The 23,081-nt window shown below is 36.8% G+C and overlaps 1 protein-coding gene across 5 annotated transcripts in view; it reads left to right on the forward strand.

Moving 5' to 3' along the window:
• Nucleotides 1-23,081, forward strand: part of RIC1 (RIC1 homolog, RAB6A GEF complex partner 1) — a 51,209-nt gene that overhangs the window by 21,108 nt on the left and 7,020 nt on the right. For 3 of the 5 annotated variants that reach the window (XM_035309415.1, XM_035309414.1, XM_035309411.1), the window contains exons 4-19: nucleotides 5,766-5,873; nucleotides 6,545-6,687; nucleotides 6,998-7,134; nucleotides 8,224-8,315; nucleotides 9,581-9,669; nucleotides 10,636-10,780; nucleotides 11,264-11,312; nucleotides 12,445-12,597; nucleotides 12,906-13,109; nucleotides 14,668-14,706; nucleotides 14,991-15,101; nucleotides 15,600-15,689; nucleotides 16,262-16,422; nucleotides 17,489-17,627; nucleotides 21,237-21,353; nucleotides 22,189-22,917. In XM_035309415.1, coding sequence (XP_035165306.1) covers nucleotides 5,766-5,873; nucleotides 6,545-6,687; nucleotides 6,998-7,134; nucleotides 8,224-8,315; nucleotides 9,581-9,669; nucleotides 10,636-10,780; nucleotides 11,264-11,312; nucleotides 12,445-12,597; nucleotides 12,906-13,109; nucleotides 14,668-14,706; nucleotides 14,991-15,101; nucleotides 15,600-15,689; nucleotides 16,262-16,422; nucleotides 17,489-17,627; nucleotides 21,237-21,353; nucleotides 22,189-22,917 — 2,506 coding nt within the window. The remainder of the gene's footprint in view (nucleotides 1-5,765; nucleotides 5,874-6,544; nucleotides 6,688-6,997; nucleotides 7,135-8,223; nucleotides 8,316-9,580; nucleotides 9,670-10,635; nucleotides 10,781-11,263; nucleotides 11,313-12,444; nucleotides 12,598-12,905; nucleotides 13,110-14,667; nucleotides 14,707-14,990; nucleotides 15,102-15,599; nucleotides 15,690-16,261; nucleotides 16,423-17,488; nucleotides 17,628-21,236; nucleotides 21,354-22,188; nucleotides 22,918-23,081) is intronic. The other 2 variants (XM_035309413.1, XM_035309412.1) reach the window with 2 other exon arrangements.

Raw genomic sequence — 23,081 nt, forward strand, 5'->3', positions numbered from 1 at the left:
TTTTTTTTTTTTTTTTTTTTTTTTTTTTTTTTTTTTTTTCTGGTACAAATGCCTAAAAAAAGCTGCATGGGAAGTAGTGGGAAGTGACAAAAACAATTCTGCTGCTTATAGCTCAATACACATTGCAGTATATCTGATTATGGCACTTTTTTTTTTAGGGCCAAGTCTCCCAGTTTAATCAACAGAGGCTTAGTAGAAGAGCTAAAGTGTGAATTGGGACTGAAATCTTGTTGTGTCTGAATGCAGGAGTCTCTGCCTTCCCGTATATTTTAGTCATGTAAAATAACCAGATTTTGGAAAGTAAGCCTGGGGAAAAAAAACTTCTTCCCTGCTCCTGCTATTCGTTTAAAACCAGACAGAACTGTAATCTAGGAAAATTGATTTCCTGTTGAAAAATGCCCATTTGGCATGACTTCATCCTTTTCTCATCAACCTACCATAATGGTCTTTATATTCTGCAATTTGGTGTTTTAATGAAAGTGTTGGAATTCAAGATTAGAGAAGCTAGAGCCTACAAAATATTCTAAATTTGTTCTATCAATACCTGATGGCATGAATCTTATGAAATTGAGAATAAATTGAGAAGTTTAATTGGTTTCAAATATACTTGATATTATATTGTATCTAGATGTAGATAATGGTTAAGGAACTGACCGGTTCAACGTTACGCACATTTTATATAAAAGCTGAACTTAGTTTAATGCCTTAAAAGTAATATGTCAGAAATGCAGCGTTCTGCCTGAGTTCAGAGTATTTTTTCCAGATTAGAAAGGAAGCTTTTTACACTTTAGCTGGACTCACTTGATAGTGGGGGTGTTTGCATTTTTTTGTTTTTGTTACTGTTGGGTTTGTTTGTTTGTATGTCAAATTCTAAGATTTTTAGGAGTGTTAGAAGTTGAAGTTGTTCTCTTGAAGGGAATATTTCTGGCTCTGCTTATATTTGGCTAGGACTTGCTAGCTTGTTCTTGGAGTGAATGCTGAGTGAAAACTTAGACTAACAAATCAAGCAGGACACTAAAAACAGATATAAAACAACAATTGTTTTTTAAATTGAGCCAGAATAGTCTGCAACTGTTCCAGCTCTTAAAATCTTTGCTCCAGTTAGTAGCAGACTTGGAAGAGAATCAAGTATTGGCTATTAGCCCACGTCCTGGGATGCTTCCCTGCAGGGAACACAAGTACAAAGTCCTGCTTCAATTAGTTTAGTCTAATTTTACCACTATGTTACTAAAATTACAACAAAATAAAACATGAAGAATATGTATAAAATAATAGAATGGTAAAATATAATTAATCTCCACGTGATTCACTTAAGAAAAGTGGCAGTGCACACAAGCACGTTTGTAGCATTTTAAGTTGTTGTGGCTAGGTACGGTAATATTTCTTTGAGGAGTTCCCAAAGGAATTTGTACAGATACTGTATGAATTGTTTCATAGGGAAGAGATAAGCAACAGCATCACAACAGAGACTTCCCTGTATTGATCTGTTAATTATTTCTGTCTAGAATTTTGGCAAAGAGATTGATGTAAGATTTGTCAGTCAAGAGACAGTCTGCAGTTGCTTAATGCTGAGGATATTCTTGCCTTAACCAAAAAAAAAAAATGTTGTATTCTAGCCAGCGTGGGCACTCAAACAAGTTAGTGTTGATATGCCAGTTTACATTCTTGTATTGTTGCTTATGTGTCTGGTTAGAGTATTCACATCCTACTTTTTTTTTGGTATTTTTCAAACCTTTCTTGTTTCCTATAAGCCTGTTTATAGGTGCCATAAATTACCTCATCAGTTGAGGACTATTTTTCCTGATTCAGTGGACTTAAGATTAGAGTGTACAAATGTTTTGAACTTTGAACTCTATGTGGGTAACTGATGAGGTGTACAGTTAATTAACTTACTAAATATTTTTTATTGGGAGTTAAGTTTGTGCTAAAATTCAACTGTGTGGTATTTCCCTATTAAAACAACAAAGATGATTTTAGCTTTGGTTGGATAATGTATATTTAAAACTAGATCAGATGCAGAATTTTTATTAGACATTATGGCAGTTACTAGCCCAGGATGTATTTCAGGAGGATTAAAGTGTCATCAAGAAATCTTTGAAACTGGATAATTTGTTAAACCATTTCAGTTTTGTAAATGAACAGTTGATTAATATGCTAGCTGGTTATTATTCTCAAACCACAGAAACATATTATTACTCATTTTGGTAGAAAAGGCTGTGTAGAGAATTACCTTTCTAAACCGTTCCTCATTCTTTGTAGTTGTTTCCATATTCTCTCTCTAAAGTTTTGTCCAGCTTCTGGTAATCTGTGTGCGTATAGCTATGGATTAGGCTGGGCATATTTCATCTTCTGCTGGTGGCTGGCTGCAGTATCTGGTGGAGATAAATAGGTTTAGAGGTCAGAAGGCTAAAGTTGTAAGGAAATCAGAGCTCATAGTGCAACTTTAAAAGTTGTTTCAGAACTGCTCACTTTTAATGTTTTAATATGCTTTCAGCTGCTAACATGTTTTCCAGTAAAGAGTGTCAATTATTTCCCAAGCATCTCTATGTTGGATAGTAGGAACTTATCTCTTGTACATTGTTGTTGTTGTTGTTTGCTTTTTAAAAATATTGTTCTTGGGTTGGGGATGCAATGGGAGATTCTTAGCATTCAGAATTGAGAATAGACTTATTCAAAGGTTTAGTTATATTAACAGATGTGGCCAATATCTTTAAATTAAATGAATGAAGTATAAAAACATGGGTTTTTGACAACCCTTCAGCTACATATGGGAATTAAGACTGAACTCTGAAACTAAGGGGCAGACAAAAGATTTTTCACTTAAAATTTTTTCCCTGTTGTTTCAGGTACCAACTCATTACATTTATGACATAGTTTTTACTTATGTACTGAAATAAGAATGGAAGTGAAATAATTGCATTTGTTTCAACATGGAGCTAGTTGGTCACCTTGATGTGTCTATTCCTCTCAATTCTTGGGTAAAAGAGTTACTTAAAATTTGGATACAACGGTAGCAGATGCTGATGTGGCAATGCAGACCAAACATTCCTTCCTGCTTTCGTCAGCAGAGCACGTTCTTCATTTAAAGGTCAAAGTAGCTTAACTAGTAAGGCTGACTCATGCAGATGTGGACTGTATGAACACAGCGTACTTTGGATTGTACACCCCCTGAACCCATAGTAAGGGTTTAGGTTGAATTGAAGAATTTGAGATAATCATAGGTAATGAACTAAAATACTGACATCTTGAGTTTCAATCATGACAATAGGGGCACAGTGGCAAAAGATATTCTCTGCAGCTAGTAACAAATTAGCTGAAACTAGCTCATGAAATTGAAAACATTCAAATAGTCTTACAAACTATTTTTATCAAAGGTGTCTGAAGAACCCTGCCCCCATGGAAGTTTCTCTTTCAGCAAAAAATGTCTTAAACTGTGGTGATCCCATTCTGGTTTTATAATTTGTGTTCTACAGAAGCAGAGTTTATACTTCATTATGTACCTCACTGAGTTACAAGATTCATGTTATGTGGTGTGTTACATATACATAACAGTAACAGTGAAATATTACACAATGCTTTTCTCTCACCTTTTGTGGTTTCATTACAAAATTCAGTTGTAACACTGACTCTTGATAAGCTGCAGTCCTTTTGCATTGCTTGGGACTATACTGTCTGGACCTGTATGTCTGCATAGATGAAAGGCATGCATTCAAATACCTGGGGGCTTCTGGGTGTTTTCTGTCCCCTTCTCCAACCTTCAGTCACTATACCTTTGCAGATAGTGACAGGTCTTGAGAAATTCTGTATACTATATTTTCTATCTGAGAAATCTCTGATTCTAGAAGATGCCAAGCCAGATCAGATGGGTTTGGTCTCAGAATCACAGAATCATAGAATGGTTGGGGTTGGAAAGGACCTTAAAGACCATCTAATTCCAACTCCACTGCCATGGGCAAGGACACCTCCCATCAGACCAGGTTGCCCCAAGCCCCATCCAGCCTGGCCTTGAACACCTCTAGGGATGGGGCATCCACAGCTTCCCTAGGCAACCTGCTCCAGTGCCTCACCACACCCTGAGTGAAGAATTTCCTCTTAATATCCAATCTAAACCTCCCCTCTTTCAGTTTAAATCCATTTCTCCTTGTACTATTACTATACTTCCTGCCAAAGAGTCCCTCCCCAGCTTTCCTGTAGGCCCCCTTTAACTGGAAGGCCGGTGTAAGGTCTCCCCAGAGCCTTCTCTTCTCCAGGCTGAACAACCCCAGCTCCCTCAGCCTGTCTTCATAGGAGAGATGCTCCAGCCCTTTGGTCATCCTCATGGCCTTCCTTTGGACTCGCTGTTGAAGAAATGTAGGGTCAATAAAAAAGACCCACAGTGCTGGTATTAATTACTCAACTTTTGTATATTTCAGGCCCCCTATCACTCCATGATAGCTAGCTTCCATGAAGGCCTTTTTTTTTTTTTTTTTTTTAATTAAATTATATTTTGCAATGAATTTTTTTTTTAAATTGCAACCAAACATTTTAATAATTCAATATATAAGGCAAGTGTACCATCTGTGGGCATTAGGTTAACTAACCTGATGGAAATTGCTTTTTTTTTTTTTTTTCTGTAATCCTTTATGGTCACCATGTTTTTTTTTCCTTAAGAGATGTTACTCTTTCTGTCTGTTAACTCCAGCCTGTCAGAGGTTGCTTTCATCTTACCTTAGCTAGCGTATGTTTAGCTTTTTGTAAGAGGATGTTGTATCCATCGAAGAACAGGAGATCTATTTTTACATTTTGTTATAAAATAGTAGTGGAATTAAGGCACTTGACACCATCCAAAGAAAGGCAGGAAGGAGATTAAGGTGTCGTTGTGCTATCAAACTTATTAAAAACTGCAGCTGCTTAATTTTCTGCCACGTCTTAGGTAGTTGAATTGGCTACCCTGCTGATAGTGTTTTCTTAAAACCAAAGTAAAGGTGAGGTAGATCTGTGTGCACTTGTTTCTGACTAACGATGCTAGACAAAACTCTTAACTCCCCTTCAGTGCCTTTTCTGTGCACATTTGGCGTTGTTTACTAGCATAATGCTGAGTTCATCACTGGATCATATATGTCACAATACTTAAAATAGTTCAGGACTTTTGTTTGTTCTTTTAATCATTAACCAAACACATGACACAACAAATAGACACCTAGATGAATAAGGAATACTTTAAGGATGCTGTATTGAGTTTCATTAGAGAATGAAATGTGAAATGGAAAATAAGAAAAATACATATTTATGCATTTAGAAGCTGATAAAGTGTAATGGTCAGTTTTAAGGAAGTTCTGTCATCTTTCCTCTTCTCTTGGTAGGTTATAGGTGCATTGTTAATTTACTTGAGGGAAATAGTCTTTCAGATTAGTATAATAAAGTCCACCTGTTGAATTTTGCATGATGAATTGATAGTATAAATATTGATCTGGCAAAAAGAACTGAAGAAACATGAGTATTTAGCAGTCTAAAATATCTGTAATGCATGTTGGCAAGGAATGAATTTGAGATGGTTATTGTAGCATTCACTGTCTGTTCATTGTCTTATTTTGCTTACTTACTCCTTTTACTCCTTACTCCTTTGATTAAACTTTTTCCACTACAATTGTGTTCTATATATCAAGTGTTCCTTGTGGCAGGTTGTAGGAGAATATAAAGTAAAAGGTCAGTGAGAAATGTAAAACTAACTATTACCTTTTTTGCCTGGCATCTTGTTTCAATTTTAATATTTTCCTTGTTTTTAGAGGAAGCCCACATCTGAAGGGAACACCACATTATAAAGAAGAGCAATGTGCTCCTTCTTTAAATCTGGAAATGAAGAAAGTGCTGGATCTACAAGCTTCTATCACAAGGTATGCTCAATAATCACATGTTTAGAATATTTCTCCCTGCAGAAGTTTCTCATTAAAAATGGGAAGACGATGGAAAAAACCTTCTCGTAAGCCTATGAAGTTGAGAGAGTATATTGCTGTTTAGGAATTATTTCTTTCTGTGTTTGCCTGTGCTGGTACTGTTTGTATGTAGAAGCATGAAGAGGCTATATATGTTGAGCATTACATTATATTACTATAAATGTTACTGTGCTTGGGCTCGAAGTATGGATAAGAGATTTCATGGAAATATAGATATATCAGAGCAAAACCATGGGCAGAATTTCAACATTTCTCCAGCTGTTTTTTGAAAAAAAAAAAAGTTTCATTTTTTTGTGGTGATTGCCTTCCCTATTCCCTATCAAAAGCATGAAAATGATATTCAGTGGTTTGTGTACTAGCTGAAAAATTATTCTGAAAATACAGACCTGTTCATGGTTTCTGATTCCTAGAGAAAAAAAGAGGGACACTTTATTTTATTTGCTTGATACCTATAAAGGGTTTATGCATTTAGGTTATAATTTACTTGGTGTAACTTCTCAAGTTATTCATTATACTAAAGGCAGCTTTATATTGTTTGCTACACTAATTGATAAATCTGTGGCATGGGTTTGAGATAGAGATTTTTAGAAAATGACAAATACATTTGTTAGTTTGCAGTCCATGTTAGAGGATCTACTTGTTGCTACTGCTGATGGATTTCTCCATCTTGTTCACTGGGATGGTATGACCAATGGAAGGAAGGCCATCAACCTGTGTACAGTTCCATTTTCTGTGGATCTGCAGTCTTCTCGAGGTAGGTTTGTGCTTTGTTCTTTTTTTTTTTTTTTTTAGTTTGTTTGTTTTGTGGCTGTTTGTGGTTTCTTTGGTGGTTTGTGGTTTTTTGTTTGTTTTTTTTGTGATCTTAAGCTATTCGAGAAATACTGTGTAATATAAAATACAATCTGTTCTCAAACAGATGAGAAAAAAATGCCTTTTGTAAATGTGCACAAAGTAGCCAGTTTAAATTAGCTTTTGTTGTGAAGTAGCACATAAACAACTGAAAAGTCAGTTGGCTTTCAATATCACAGTATTAACATATTTTTAAATTACTGGTATTTTCTCAGCAGGTTCATTTTTGGGCTTTGAAGATGTTTACATCAGAGATATGGAATACTGTGCCACACTTGATGGTTTTGCTGTTGTTTTTAATGATGGCAGAGTTGGTTTCATTACACCAATGTCAAGTAGATTCACTGCTGAGGTATATTTCCTTTAGTATTTATAGCACACATTCTTTGACAGATATTTTTCCCCTGGTCTTTGCATTCCAGTTAGCTTTCCATTTTAACTTACGTTCAGCTACAAACAAATTTAAAAAATAACAAAAGTTTAAGAGATAACATAGAAACAGTACTGTATTTCATACCATAGTTTGAACTAGATTCTTTTAGGGGTAGTACATGTCTATGGGAGAACATAATTAGTAGTAGATTTGATTTCTAATTGTTTATTGTCTCAGAATGTCATTATAGTTCTGAGGTCTTACTACTATCTCTGACAGACTTCCTGTTTACCAGCCATAGGTATAGTTACACAAAGTGGTTTCTCCTATGGCAAAGTATTATAGGTGCTGTTTCTAGCTTTCAGCTGTAATTAGATCTAACTCTTCTCATAGTGACAAGCATGTTTCAGAACTTTTTTGATGGAAGCTTTTCTAAGCTAAGCACTTTCTTACCTGTAATTCATCCTACAAACCATACTACATTTTAGCATTCAATCTCTTCCCCTTTTGGTTACACCTGAAGTGGTCAGGCAGTCAGACTAGATTATCTCTTGAGGTCCCTTCCAACTGAACCATTCTATTTATTTTAATTGCAAAAAAAAAATCATAAGAATTTATGTACTCAGTCCCAAACTCCTTAACACTCTTAAAATGTTGCAATTTCATTTGTTGGAGATGGATATTTATTTTTCTATGTTTTTTTTTTGTTTGTTTGTTTTTTTTGCCTATGTCCCTGGTACTACCTACCAGTTTTTAGATGGTACAAGGATACATTTTCCTTATAAATACTGACTTGCTTTGGTTATTCAGAGCTGTGATGAACAAAAACTATTGCGTATAAAACTGGTTTCATTGTTCCTAATACAAAAAAATCAGAGAAAGATGCCAGTACATAGGGAAACTGTTCTTCTGAAGCATGTCAGTTAATGTTGATATATATAATTGAAATTTACCAAGGGGATGAAGGTCAACTGGCAAATATGTTATATGGTGTACATAGGTAGCATGTGGCTAGCATGAGTCAAAGTACTGTTGAACCCCAAATCTTTTGACTTCCTTTCTTTACAGCAGCTCCATGGTGTCTGGGCACAAGATGTGATTGATGGAACTTGTGTGGCAGTGAATAACAAATACAGACTAATGGCATTTGGATGTGCCAAGTAAGTTTTGCAAGACTGGTTCAATGGGGAAAAGAAGTCTTTCCTTGTAAAATAGAAGTACTACTTTATTCTTACCAACTTGTGTTGTAAAAGCTTTAAAGATTAAAAAGATCGGTCTTCCTAGGATAATATTTTTGTGTCTAAAAATTTAATGGGGATTTGTTTTTTTTTTTTTTTTTTTTTTTTTTTTTTTTTTTTTTTTTTTTTTTAAAAAGGCTTCTTGAAATTGCAGTTGATGCTTTTTTTAGCTCTGTGGAGGAGAAAAAAGTGGTTGCACCAGTAGTGAGAATTAGAAATGTGCTACTGTCCCAGTTAATTTTAAACCAAGATTATAAAGCCAATTTTAAGCTGTTAATCATAATAATACTGGACAAAAAGTAGCACTTTGTACCCAGCTGACAGAATGATCTCTTTTGGTCAGGAAAAATGATGCCTATTTGAATAACTAAGAATATTTATAAATTAAATTTGAAAAAAATGTAGCTGTAGTGCTTGATTTATTGCTCCTTCAAGACAGTTCCTCCTATATAATACTGTTCCAGATAGTTTTGAGTGCAGCTTTTTAAAAAGTATAATTTGTTTTTCAGATCATTTCATAAGATGTGATGATCTATGTGGTTTAGTCTTCAACTGTCTGATGAAATGGTATTCTCAGTTATAGTAACAACACACTATGCTGGCGTTTGCCTATGAAAAATAGTTACTGTAATAATTACCTTCTACGCTCCTGATGAAACTTTAGCACCTAGTTAAAAATCGAGTTTGCTTATGTGGATTGTCACGGTTGGAAGCTATGTATACATGGATGTTTTCAGAAAATATAGTCTTGGTTATCATAAGATTGGCTTTTCAGGTCCTCCACTGCCTTATTAAATACATCTTACAAATATGTTTTGTAAAATGTCATGAATATTACTTGGCATAGTGTATTGGTTCTAGATGAATTTTGCTCAAGTGAGAAAATAGCAGATAATATAAATATAAAAATTAAGGTATTAATTTTTTTTATTCCTATTTTAGAAGGACGAATGGATATTTATAAAAGTCCTTGGCTTTTATTAAACTTAACCAAGCCTAAAAGTTGTTATATGCAGTGACAAATTTTTAAAATTATTTTTATAAAGTGTGTATATAAAGTAAGAGTAAATTATTTCTGAGAGTGGGAACACTGCTCTCAGATAATATGTAACAGCTTTTATTAACATCTTGAAACTGATGAGAAATCCAAATGGTTTGTAATCTAAAGCATGTGTGATCTCTTTCAGTGGCTCTGTGCAGGTTTATACAATAGATACCACCACGGGAGCCATGCAATTTTCTCATAAATTGGAGCTGACACCAAAACAATATCCTGGTGAGCTAATTTTATTGCTAGAATTTTCCAGCTGTTTTTGGGGAGGAACAAAGAACATTTTACCAGTTAACAACTTTTTGTTGTTTGTTATCACTGACAGCATTAGTCGTTTACTCTTGCACACGTGTTGTAATTTACTCTTGTATATTTGTTCTTTTTGCAGCTTGCTTTTAACTGTCATTTGGATGTGTTTCATGTGTGAGGTTTTTTGGTTTGATCTGATTCTGTATCTGAGTTAGTAGGTTACAGATCTAGCTGCTGTCATGTGGTGCCTTCTTAAATGTTGCAGGTCTCTGTAGTTCCCACATACAGTCTTTGGATTACTTTTCCATGACTTATCTGGGAAAATGAGATCATTGTCAAAACTAATGAGCGTACAAGAGGTTTAAAAGAGGTAGGAGCCAACTTGAAACAACTCATGTACAGGGTCCCAAAATTACAAAAGTCTTTTAAAGTAATCCATCCGTCCTTTGCCTGAACTGCAGTGAATAAAAACTCAATTAATTTTACATGTAGTGTAAACTATTGCTGACTTGCGAGCGCGGAACGTATAAAGGGGTAAATTTCATCCTCAGTTGAAAATATGTGACTTAACAATACATAAATACAAACAAGTAAATGAAAGTTTTATAGTCCAGCAAAGTGCCAAAGTAAGGGGTTTCAAGAGTGGCTATATTTTTTTTTTCCTCTAAATACTGTCTTAGCAGAATTGCAGTTACATAGTTATGTCATAGGACAGTGTATTTTTGGCCTGTTTTCATGTGCTTTTAGTTTTCTATGAAACCAAACATTTGAAAGAAAACACGAATTCTTAATTTGCTGCTTATTCATTTCAATGAATGCAGCAAAAAGTTATTGAAAAATCAAGTACTTATTTCTGTATATTTTTGTTTCTACTCTTAAGATGAGAGCAGTTGAAGGACATGACATTTCTCACATGGTATTTTACTGTCTGTTTTTAAACAGATATTTGGAATAAAACAGGACCTGTTAAACTAATCAGATGGTCACCTGATAGCTGTGTTGTTATGGTGACCTGGGAATGTGGAGGCTTGTCCTTATGGAGTGTTTTTGGTGCTCAACTTATCTGTACTTTAGGAGGTGATTTTGCGTGAGTATACCTTTCTCTAATGAAATTGTGAAATGGTTTATTAGGAAAATTTATTTTTCTAATTAAAATATACATAATTATAAATTAACTGAATTATTTTTTTCTCTTTCTATTGTAATTCCTTAGATGTATGAGTCATTGAATGATACTTAGGAAGAGATAATTTGAAAATAAACAAAATTGTATTATTTTCTTTTTGTAGTGATCTCTTTTTGCCATAAAGGCAAATTACCCTAAAGCTAGGCCTCAACAGGCAACTATTACTAAAATTCCTTGAGTACCAGTATGTATCTGTTGAAAAATTGCCAACACACAAATCAAAATTCAGACAGTTTACTCTAGACACTTAACAATTGCTTTGCCTTTTATGCTTTTTAGTTAGAGGTTGGGTAAAAATATGGCATCAAATGACAATAGAAAGGTAGGAAGATACTTCCTTATTTTAAAGTAATACTAAACTCAAACTTTTATTCTGTTTTTAAGGTATCAGTCTGATGGTACTAAAAAGGACCCTCTAAAGATCAGTTCTATGGTAAATATAAATGTAAAAAAATACTGTAATAGGAGAGTGCCTGTTATTTCTTAAGTTATTTTAGTAAAATAATTCTAGAGGGACCTGGAGAGGCTTGGGAGGTGGGCCTGTGTGTACCTCATGATTTTCGACAGAGCCAAGTGCAAGGTCCTACATCTGGGCTGGGACAATCCCAAGCACAATTACAGGTTGGACAGAAATGGATTGAGAGCAGCCCTGAGGAGAAGGGCCTGGGGATGCTGGTTGATGAGAATTTCAGCATGAGCTGGCAGTGTGCAATGGCAGCATAGAAAGACAGCCAAAACCTGATCTGCATCAAAGGCAGTGTTGCTAGCAGGTCAAGGGAGGTGATTATCCCCCTCTATTCTTCTCTTGTGAGACCCCACCTGGAGTTCTGCATTCAGCCCTGGGGGCACCAGCACAAGAACAAGAACAAGATGAACCTACTAGAACAAGTCCAGAAGAGGGCCATGAGGATGATCAAAGGGCTGGAGCACCTCTCCTACAAAGACAGGCTGAGGGAGCTGGGAATTGTTTGGCCTGGAGAAGGCTCTGGGGAGACCTTACAGCAGCCTTCCAGTACCTAAAGGGGGTCTACAGGAAAGCTGGGGAGGGACTCTTTGGCAGGGAGCATAGTAATAGTACAAGGGGAAATGGCTTTAAACTAAAAGAGAGGAGATTTAGATTGGATATTAAGAGGAAATTCTTCACTCAGGGTGTGGTGAGGCACTGGAGCAGGTTGCCTAGAGAAGCTGTGGATGCCCCATCCCTGGAGGTGTTCAAGGCCAGGCTGGATGAGGCTTGGGGCAACCTGGTCTGATGGGAGGTGTCCCAGCCCATGGCAGTGGAGTTGGAATTAGATGGTCTTTAAGGTCCTTTCCAATCCAACCCATTCTAAGAAAGATTTTCAGAAAAGCAAACTGGCTTTGTTTGGCTTTACTGCATTTAATGAGTAAGATGCTTTTACTATTTTTCTTAACACAAATATTGTATTGAGGGAAGAGGGGACAGCTGATGATTTTCATGTATTATGCCTGATCATCAAGTATGCACACAAAGTCTTTTCTTGGCCTTGCTTGTAATACTAAGAATGAATGCTGTAGTTGTTTTTTTTTTCTTATTTTGCTTTCAGACCTGGGGTTCAGAAGGGTATCATCTGTGGGTCATTGATGGGAATTCTTCTCAAAACACTAAGTCTGACAGAGACGCAAAAAATGAACCTCAACAGTTTGGTATTCTGCAGTTCCATTTCATCAAGAGTGCACTCACTGTTAATCCTTGTATGGTAAGGGTATTGTTTTGTCATTTGTTTGTTTTTCTTTTTGTTGTTGTTACTGGTGGTTTTCTTAGTTATTTTTTGTTATAAAATCAATCTATCAATCTAAAATCTTAAAGTGGTACTTTGAAAATATTGGTATGCGCTAATATAACATAAAACCTATTAGTATACAGTGATACAAAGATTAAAATCTGCCTTAATACCTATTTTTCATGTTGTTTAAATTAACTTTTAATACAGTGATAATTTCTTTTTTTCCCTGTACATGGAGGTGAAGGTTTATTTGGCATTTTTTGGTCTTTTATTTTTAAAAGAGTAACCAGGAACAAGTCCTCCTGCAAGGAGAAGATCGCTTGTATTTGAACTGTGGAGATGCAACACAAGCCCAGAACCCCAGAAATACTTCAGCACACTCTGAACATAAGCCTACCAGGGAAAGAGGTCCATTTTCAGATGGCAATTTAGATTCTCAGGGTTTAAGCACTTTACTAGGACACCGGCATTGGCATGTCGTACAGGTAATTCTCGCTGGTTGCCTATGTGTGTTCTGAGCTTGCTGGAGTTTATGGGGCTGGAATTTGTAGCTAATCTTACCACTCTCTGCCATACTTTCTCTATTGTGAAATTGTTGCCTTTTTATTTCCTTCTGGGTTTTGACTGGTACAGCTTCCTTTTATTGCCAAATGGTAAAGGAAAGTTGACCATAGAATCACAGAATATGCCGAGTTGGAAAGGACCCATAAGGATCATCAAGTCCAACTCCTGGCACCGCAAAAGTTTAGACCATGTGACGAAGTGCACAGTCCAATCGCTTCTTAAATACAGAGAGCCGTGGTGCAGTGACTACTTCCCTGGGGAGCCTGTTCCAGTGTGCGACCACCCTCTCGGTGAAGAACCTCTTCCTGATGTCCAGCTTTAACTTTCCCTGCCTCAGCTTATTCTCCATCTCAGCCTTGTGTTGCAGTCTAACTAATAAGAAAATCAAAATGTCTTTTGACTGTATGAAAGAGTAATTAATTTCCTTTCCTATGCATTGAAAGGGAAAGCAAGTGTGACATGCAAGGAACATTTTAGGGATGAGTTCTGTTGTTTTTTTGCAGATTGCTTTAAGCATGTTCAGCTGATGAATTATAGCATTAAGACATTGGCTGTATTTTCAAGCAGTCTTAGATGGCATCTGTCTAAGCATGTAATTAAAATGTCACAATATACAGGTTGGGAAGAAGAAATCTATTTTCTCTGCAATAGATGAAAAAATAAATAACATTTAACCTGAAATACAACTGTAATCTTCCACACTTGAATTTTAGACCTTGTAGAAACCTTTATTCAGAAAAATATGTACCAACATCTTGATTTTCACAGTGCATTAACTAGTATTGTTAAGCAGCATGTTAGAGTAGTCATGTATATCAGGTTCTGGATACTGCTGAATTTCCAGTTTAGCTGGCCAGATACTGCTTCTGTGCTCTGAAACAGAGAAAGGTCCTTCTGTATAGGAAAAAAAAATTAGGACAACTGGAATTTTTGTGGGAATCAACGTACTTGTGCGAAGAATGAAGGCACTTACCTGTTTTGTATTAGACCAGTTTGATCCTGGATTTGTATCATCCCATGTTACGTAACGAGTCCAGGACCAAGATTTAATGTGACGCATCACAGTGAAGTGTTCTCCGAACAGGGCTCTTGACCATGCTGGTGTATGTTTCTGATTGGATTAGAAATTTCATTGCAACACTGGAAGTCCTTCTTGACAGTTGTGTTTGTTAAAGCTTGTACATGCCCATGAGAGGTTCTGATGAAAGAGATGTACCTAAGGGAGGGTTTGGGAGGGGGGGGGGGGGAGGGGAAGCAGCAAATTTTGACTGTTAATTTATGATGTTGTATTACGTGTTGTATGTTGTTAATACACTTCTTGTATTAAAAACAATTTAACACGTATGATTCAGGAACATAATTGGAAAAAAAAACGTAAATGTAGTTAGAAGAAACACAACAATAAAAAGTTATAATTAATCACTACTTCAATGGTTCTGAGTATGGTAATTTTTTGTTTTGGTGTTCTTTATTTTTTAGATACATAGTACTTATCTAGAGAGCAACTGGCCTATAAGGGTGAGTGATTTTAAGACTATATTCGTTCTTTTTTAAAGGTATTGGGGTTCTTAACAACTGTCTTTTTGGGGCTGGATGACCTCTGAAAGATGAAAACATTGTTTTAAGGTACAGTAAGAAGAATGTGTTGGGCAGGAAAAGTAGAAAACATGATAAAAACAAGATACTTCAAGTTTTGACTCTGACATTGTATTGTCATGTTGTAATGTACTTGGATAGGATATACCGTTTAGATTATTTCTCAACTGAGGTTCTGTTTTTTTGTTTTGTTTTCTTTTGACCAGTTTTCAGCTATTGACAAGCTTGGGCAGAATGTAGCTGTTGTTGGCAAGTTCGGTTTTGCACATTATTCTTTACTCACCAAAAAATGGAAGCTGTTTGGAAACATTACCCAGGTGAGAGGCTATGGAATTTTATTTGGGTATACTGGGGAGGATAAATTTGTTGGAATGTGATTCTTGGAGGACAATTAAAAGTATCTTTTTCAGATAAACAACCTGATGATGCACTTGGGATTAGGGTAGTTGATTTTCCACGTTTTCCATAAAATAGCTGAAACATCTTGTGGTTTTGGTGCAATAGTTCACGTCTGATTATTAATTGTTTCTAAATATGACTATTTAGTCAGACACTACCATACGTACAATGTGAGAGTTTGTGTGAAACCCAGCTTTGGATGTTAAGCTTTAAATTCTCGCCAAAAGCAGAAAGCTAAGTTGAGAGAGTTCAGGGATGCCAGGAGACTAGAGAACAGTAGTGCTGTGTCTCATAGGCTGAAGTTTGTCCTTCACATACTATTCTTATTACTTTATTTTCAAACAGCCAAAACTTCATATCAATAGATCGCCTTACTCTTATCAATAAAGTTTGCCTTGGGGTTTTTTTCTTTTCAGGAGCAAAATATGATCGTAACAGGAGGCTTAGCATGGTGGAATGACTTCATTGTTCTTGCATGTTATAATTTAAATGATCATCAGGAAGAGGTGAGGTATTTTTTCTTCAAAATTATTAAATCTTGCTTAGAATATGAGATCTGTTCAAAAGCAGTGGTATAAATATGAGTAACTTGATTTATAGGTGACTTCAGGTCACCTTCCAAAATTATATATTAATACTTCAATAATTATTTGCACGTAAGTTTATTATTACTATTAAAAACTGTTTTCTGCTGAGAACCATGAATCTGCTCGATATGAAAACTTTGTGGTATTTTTAAATGTTAACACAAAGCCTGTTTTGAGGTTTCCATTACAGAAAGAGGGAGAGTTTTTGTAATATTTAAAGTTAGGTGGGCAGAAAACTTTAATTTTTTTTTAAACTAATGAATGAAACTCCCCTGTGGTTGTTGTTCAGTACTTTAGATTTAGCTGTACTGTTCTTCAACAACTTTTGGATGCAATAGTATAATGCAATGTGTGAATCATCTGTTAAAAAAAACACAGTAATGTATCTTGCTAGAAATCCCTGACAACTATTCCACAAAAAGAAAAGGTGGAAGTGCTATTACTTTGTTAGTAAACAGAACCTATATTTACACTACTAGTTTTCCTTGTAGCTGAGAATCTACCTGCGAACATCTAACCTTGATAATGCATTTGCACACATCACCAAAGTGCAAGCAAACACTTTACTACTGAGTGTCTTCCGGGACATCGTAATATTGTTCAGAGCAGATTGTTCCATTTGCCTTTACAGTATTGAGAGAAGGCCTGAAGGGTGAGTATTAGTATTTAAACATTTTCTGGTAAAGTTTTTTGTAAATCTGTTCTCAGTCTGAGTAAATTCATGTATATATGTATAATATTTATAAATACATATAAATGAATATATACATATGTATTTATATTCAGCAATATAAAGTTATTTGACAACTTGTTAAGTCAGAATTTTAAATACAGCATCAGGTGTGTAAGTGTTACTTGAATGCACAAATGATAATTCACGAGTCTTGTCACTTGGATATATGCAAATACACAAGCTAGGTGTGGGGGTATGCATGGAGGAGCACATATTCCAAGCTATGTATGCACAAACATGTACCTTGTTCTACTTTATAATAACTTGAAAACTGAATGTAAACAGAAGAAAAAGGTACTGAAAGACACCCATGTATCTGAATATTTTACAAAATATTTCTAACATTAGAAGGAGGAATTGGTGGAGTAGGGTGGAGTAGCAAAGATGAAGAGAGAAAAAAGTTTGGCCTGTTTTGTGTTTGTGGGAAGCTATTTTGTTGCAAGATATGTAGCAACAAAGAGCGATATACTTTACGACAGGTAAGGTTAGAGACCATAGAGGAGAGACAGATTCCCAGATAGTTCTTGGGTGTCTGAACAGGTGATTTTTCTCCCATATGGTATCTTGGTTTCAGCAAGAAAGGACCTTTTTTAGCAGAAAGTAAGCTTTCAGAGGAAAAGTAAGTAAAGAAAGTAAGCACTTCAGAGGAAAATATTTTCAATGTTTTTCAAAGAAAAAAATCAACAAAACTAGAGGTTGATTAGAGTCTTGTTCTGAAGTATCTGCTGTTGTCTTCTGTCCACTCATACAGCTCTGTTCCCTGAAACTATCAAGATGTTGCAGCTTAGCTTGGTAGGTTTATTTGGTAACTTGAGGTAGTGTAGATATCTGGGCCCATGAGATTTCTGTTTAAAGGGAAGGAATTGTGATTTGTAGAGTAAATAGTTTGCTAAGATAAGTTATTTTCATTAGGTTTGCTTCGTAATACTGATTTTATATTAAATACTATTAAACAACTGCTAACCATTGTCATCTTTTATTTCAGTCTTAACCCTACTGCCAGTGTCCAAGTTCTTCAGGAAGTGTCCATGTCTCGATACATCCCCCATCCTTTTCTTGTAGTGTCTGTTACGTTGACATCGGTGAGGACAGAGACTGGCATCAGCTTGAAGATGCCTCAGCAGGTACAAAGACTTTAGTGCTCAAAACTGAAAATAAATTGTTGCCTGGATTTCTTAGCTTAGATTTCTTAGCTTAACTCTCAAAGCTTACCTGACTGAAGATCATGTCAGTAGTCTTCTGTGTGGTAAAATGCCAAATGTGTGTGGGTTTTTTCCTGGTGCTTATTATGAAGACTTTGTGAACTGGAAGAGGGAAAAAAAAGTAAATTCTTACTTCTGTTTCATGTCTTCTCTTGTCATCTTGTAAAGTTTGGGACCAAATATTGGGGAAAAATTAACCATGCCCACGGTATGTTCATTGTGTATTAAATGCTGAACACCAGAGTTATGCATGGCACTAGGAAGTGCCTATTCTACAGTAGTAAGTCAACTACAAAAGAATACATAGAAAACAGATGGCATATTACCTTATAAGGTTACTTCTAGTCAATTTCATACTACACTAAGATAAAGTAAGATAATTGTTCCTACTTGTTGTCAGGAGATGATAGGTCAACAGCCAAATAATGTCTGAGGCACGAAGTTGATGCTCTGTCTTAACTCTAGGAAATAATTAAGGCCACTGAAAAGCAGTGTAAAGGGAAATTGGATTTTTATTGTCTGTGGTGTAAATAAATAAAGCTTAATTATTTTATTAGCTGCATTATGAAGCATATTACTTCACAGCAGCTACTTTACGATAATTCTGAAGTTGTGTTATCTGTGAGCTAAGGCCCCAGATATATGACGTGTATTTTTTCTTCACTTAACAAAGCCATTGGCAGATACCAAGGCACTAGCACAGATGTAAAATCCAAAAGTTTGCATTGCTTTCTCCAGTGTATTCTAATGGAGTGTGCTGAACATGTATCTTAAGACTTCCATGTGATCTTGGACAAGAGTGTAAAAGGCAACATACTTGTGATTTTCTAGTCTGTTTTGCTGTGAGAGTGTCCTTATGCTTGTTCTGGTTATGTCCCTGTGCCAAAATTGTTTCATTTTTTATCTTTACCTGTTGTCTACTAAGTCCTGGGAAGACTTACTAGCTCTCATAGCTTACTAGCTCTCATAGAGTGATCAAATGGTCAGATTTAAACAACCCAGACTGGCAAGTAGACAGTCAAGCCAGTAGTTACACAACATACTTAAACAAGAAAATGATGGCAGAGATTAATATTAAAAGTTGGTACTGATCAAAAGAAAAGCATTAATGTTAGCACTGAATATGATGTACTGCCCTTTGGACAAAGCATTGAGCCTAGCTTAATGTGTGTCAGCCTTTTCAGTATTGTTAACCATTTGTGATCTTATTCCCTGATGGTTCAAATTTACCATGCAGGCCCTCTATCCATGCAGATTAAACTAAATGCATAGCCTAGTAGAAGCTCCAGTGACTTGGTTTAAGATTAACATGAAACAGTTAAATAAATCTTTGGAAGCAATACTTTCTTGATACACGTAATTAAAAATATTTTTCTTCAACAGTAGCTTCTAAAGGTTCAAGATACTGTACAATTGTGGCTAAACTTCTTTTGGCACATTTACCAATGTTAGTCTGCTGTAAGATGCTAGCATGTAGTGGCGATACTGATAAGAATGCAAAGCTTTATTTATCTTAAAATACTGGTGGCTTGCCACTGTCAACAGGCTTAGTTGACATCATAAGACCCTCTTACTTTTAGGCAATAGAAAGTAAACATGAAATCTAGTAAACTGAAATCCAGTATTTACTTTTTGGCACAAAACCTGTATAAATGAATGTATCTGTAGGTACTCAGTTGTGCTTGAGTCTTCTGAGTCCTTCTGCATTGAATTAGACTTAGTCATCTCTATATGGATTGAGAAGCTATTGAATTCACTTGGGCAGAAAGGCCTAGTGTTAAACAGAAAACCAAAATCAATTAAAATGGTTCTTTCAATTGTTGTGTGCCTAGAGACAGGCATGGAGGTATAAGACCATGACAAAGGAAATAAAAGTTTCATAAATTGAAACACCTGAATCCTTCAAACATTTGTGCTGATTTATTTACTGTTAGTCTTCTTGGAATGATAAATTTACTTCACATACTACAAGCATTATTTCACTTCCAATTTTGCAGTTTAGTAAGTCTCTATGAAAGAGGTATCAACTATTATAAAGTCAGTCTCATGGCTAATCATAGAGCCATTAAGGTTGGTGGTTGGACCAGATGATCTTGGAGGTTTCTTCCAATATCTCCCACTATACCATATCCCTAAGCACCATGTCCAACCTTTCCGTAAACACCCCCAGGGACAGTGACTCTACCACCTCCCTAGGCAACCCATCCCAATGTCTGACTGCTCTTTCTGAGAAGAAATGTCCCCCAATTTCCAACCTAAACCTCCTCTGGCACAACTTGAGGCCATTCCCTCTAGTCCTGTCACTAGTTATCTGTGAGAAGAGGCTGACCACCAGCTCCCCACACCTTCCTTTCAGGCAGTTGTAGAGAGCAGTAAGGTCTCCCCTGAGCCTTCTCTTCTCCAGACTATACAACCCCAGTTCCCTCAGCCGCTTCTCACAGGACTTCTGCTACAGGCCCTTCACCAGCTTCGTAGCCCTTCTCTGGACAAGCTCCAGAGCCTCGATGTCCTTCTTGTAGTGAGGGGCCCAAAGCTGAGCACAGTACTCAAGGTGCAGCTTCACCAGAGTAGGGTATAGGGGGACGATCACCTCCCTGCTCCTGCTGGCTACACTATCCCTGATACAAGCCAGGATGCTGTTGGCCTTCTTGGCCACCTGGGCACACTGCTGGCTCATGTTCAGGTGAGCATTGGCCAACACTCCCAGATCCTTTTCTTCTGCACAGCTTTCCAGACACTCTGCCCCAAGCCTGTAGCATTGCCGGGGCTGTCGTGGTCAACGTGCAGGATCTGGCACTTAGCCATGTTGAACCACATCCCATTGGCCTCTGCCCAGCAACACATCCTGTCACGGTCCCTCTGCAGGGCCTTCCTACACTGTGGCAGATCGATACTGCCTCCCAACTAGGTGTCATCTGCAGACTTACTGAGGGTGCACTCAACCAGCAGGATTTCACTCCATTCACCACCACACTCTGGGCCTGGCCAGCCAGCCAGTTTTTAACCCAGCAAAGAGCTCCATGGGCTGCTGGCTTCTCCAGGAGAATACTGTGGGAGATCAAGGCTTTGCTGCAGTCTAGGTAGAAGCCAGCATCCCTGCTTTAGTTTACACACCGCAGTATCTTGTAACTTGTCTGCTCCTGGTATAAAACATCCAAGGAAAGCAGTGTGCGGAGTTCAGACATGCCCTGTTTATGCATGCTAGTTCTGGAAAGCAAAACTGCAGGGAACCTGTTGGATACGTTTTTTTTTGTTGTTGTTTTGGTGTTTGCTTTTGTTTGTTTGTTTTTTTGCCTCTGAAGCAGAAGCTGAGCACTGTACTAGTCCCTTTCTGGTCAGAATCCCTTTTGGAGGGTAACTAAAGATGTAGCTAGCATCTTACAGTCTGTGGATAATAGTTGTAAGCACTCTTTGCAGAGGCTGTGCAGTTAATTTATTCTTTCAATTCTGGGTTTACATTGTGGTTATGGATAAAATGATCCATGCAAAAAGCTTAAACAAGTGATTTGCATAACACTGTTTTATCCTTAGGCTTGTGAGGCTGAAAGTATTATGCTAAACTTAGCAGGACAGCTCATCATGCTGCAACGGGATCGATCTGGCCCCCAGATACGGGATAAGGATAATAATCCTAATCAAAGGAAGCATGTGAGTGAATTTACATGTAATATTGTGTATGGCTTCAAAGATGTCAGTGACTGGAGAATTTCTGAAAGGAAGCAGTACAGGAGTTAAAAAAAAAAAGTATTTACACAAGGCAATATCTACACGTACAAGCTGAATTGTTAGCTGGAAATACAATTCCCAAGATGTTTTTGTAAGAGTTTATGAAAAGTTATTACTTACTTGTCTAAATACCTAACTATAGTATTCACTACTTGTTTTTACTACAAGTATTTACTACTTGTGTTGCAATGAAAGATGTAAGTTTTTAAGAGTAGAAGTCCTGTGCAACATTTGGTATGCATAACGTAAAGTCTCCAGTCTATCTAAAACTGGTTTATGTGTTTATGAAATGTTGTTTTTGCAGAATATATGTACAAAATTTCTAGAAGCAACAATAATAAAAATCACATACTGAATTTTCAAGTACTGCTTTTTCTGTGCTGTTGAAAAACCATTTGGCTACATGAAACAAGGACTTCAGGAAAGTGAAATCTGAAAAGTTTAGATGAAGAGTCATTTGTAGTTCAATCAAACACTAGCAAATTTTGTCTTTGTAGTAATTCTGTCATTTCTCCGTTGGACTTTTGGATAACTGAAGAAGCAGAGAGCAGGTTTTTGCTTTACTCCCTTATCCTTGCCCCTCAGGTTTCCTGACTACTCTAAGGTGGTTAGAAAAAGGAAAGAAGTGTCTATTGAGTTAGTATAAGTAATATATTATAGGTGCTTTGCAGAGAACAGTTCTTAGCTGAAAGAAGAGCTCTTGTGAAGGGTTTAAAAAAAAGGTACAATGAAACATGACTTTCTCTTTTTTTTATAGCTGCCTTTCTGTGCTCCAGTTGTTCTAGCCCAGTCTGTTGAAAATGTGTGGACTACTTGCAGGATCAACAAACAGAAACGCCACTTATTGGAAGCTCTTTGGCTCAGCTGTGGTGGGGCAGGTATGAAAGTCTGGCTTCCCCTGTTTCCCAGAGATCATCGAAAACCACATTCCTTTCTGTCAAGACGGATCATGCTGCCTTTCCACATCAACATATACCCACTGGCTGTTTTGTTTGAAGATGCCTTGGTTCTTGGTGCTGTTAATGACACTGTGCTCTATGACTGTTTATACACTCAAACCAGTGCTAGAGAACATTTAGAGGTTCTTTTTCCTTTCTCCATTGTTGAGAGAACCTCTCAGATCTACCTCCATCACATTTTACGCCAGCTGTTGGTTAGGAACCTTGGTGAACAAGCCTTGCTTTTGGCTCACTCCTGTGCCACATTACCATACTTTCCTCATGTACTAGAACTGATGCTTCATGAAGTGCTGGAAGAAGAAGCTACCTCGCGGGAACCCATTCCCGACCCTCTGCTTCCCACTGTGGCAAAGTTCATTACAGAGTTCCCCCTCTTCCTGCAGACAGTAGTTCATTGTGCTAGGAAGACAGAGTATGCCCTGTGGAATTACCTTTTTGCTGCTGTTGGAAACCCAAAGGACTTATTTGAAGAGTGCTTAATGGCCCAGGACTTGGACACAGCTGCCTCTTACCTTATTATCCTACAGGTAACGGTACCCTTTATATTGTAAGGGAGGTGGTATTCACTGAGGTTATATTACTTAAAAATTGTTGTCATAGCAAAGTTACATGTTAGACACATTTTAAGTTCTATGACTATGCCCAGTTGGGAAGGGGAGAGTATCAGGCAATGTGAGTAGTTAGCTTACAG

The sequence above is a fragment of the Oxyura jamaicensis genome, chromosome Z, assembly GCF_011077185.1.
Source record: "Oxyura jamaicensis isolate SHBP4307 breed ruddy duck chromosome Z, BPBGC_Ojam_1.0, whole genome shotgun sequence".
In the NCBI taxonomy this organism is placed as follows: Eukaryota; Metazoa; Chordata; class Aves; order Anseriformes; family Anatidae; genus Oxyura; species Oxyura jamaicensis.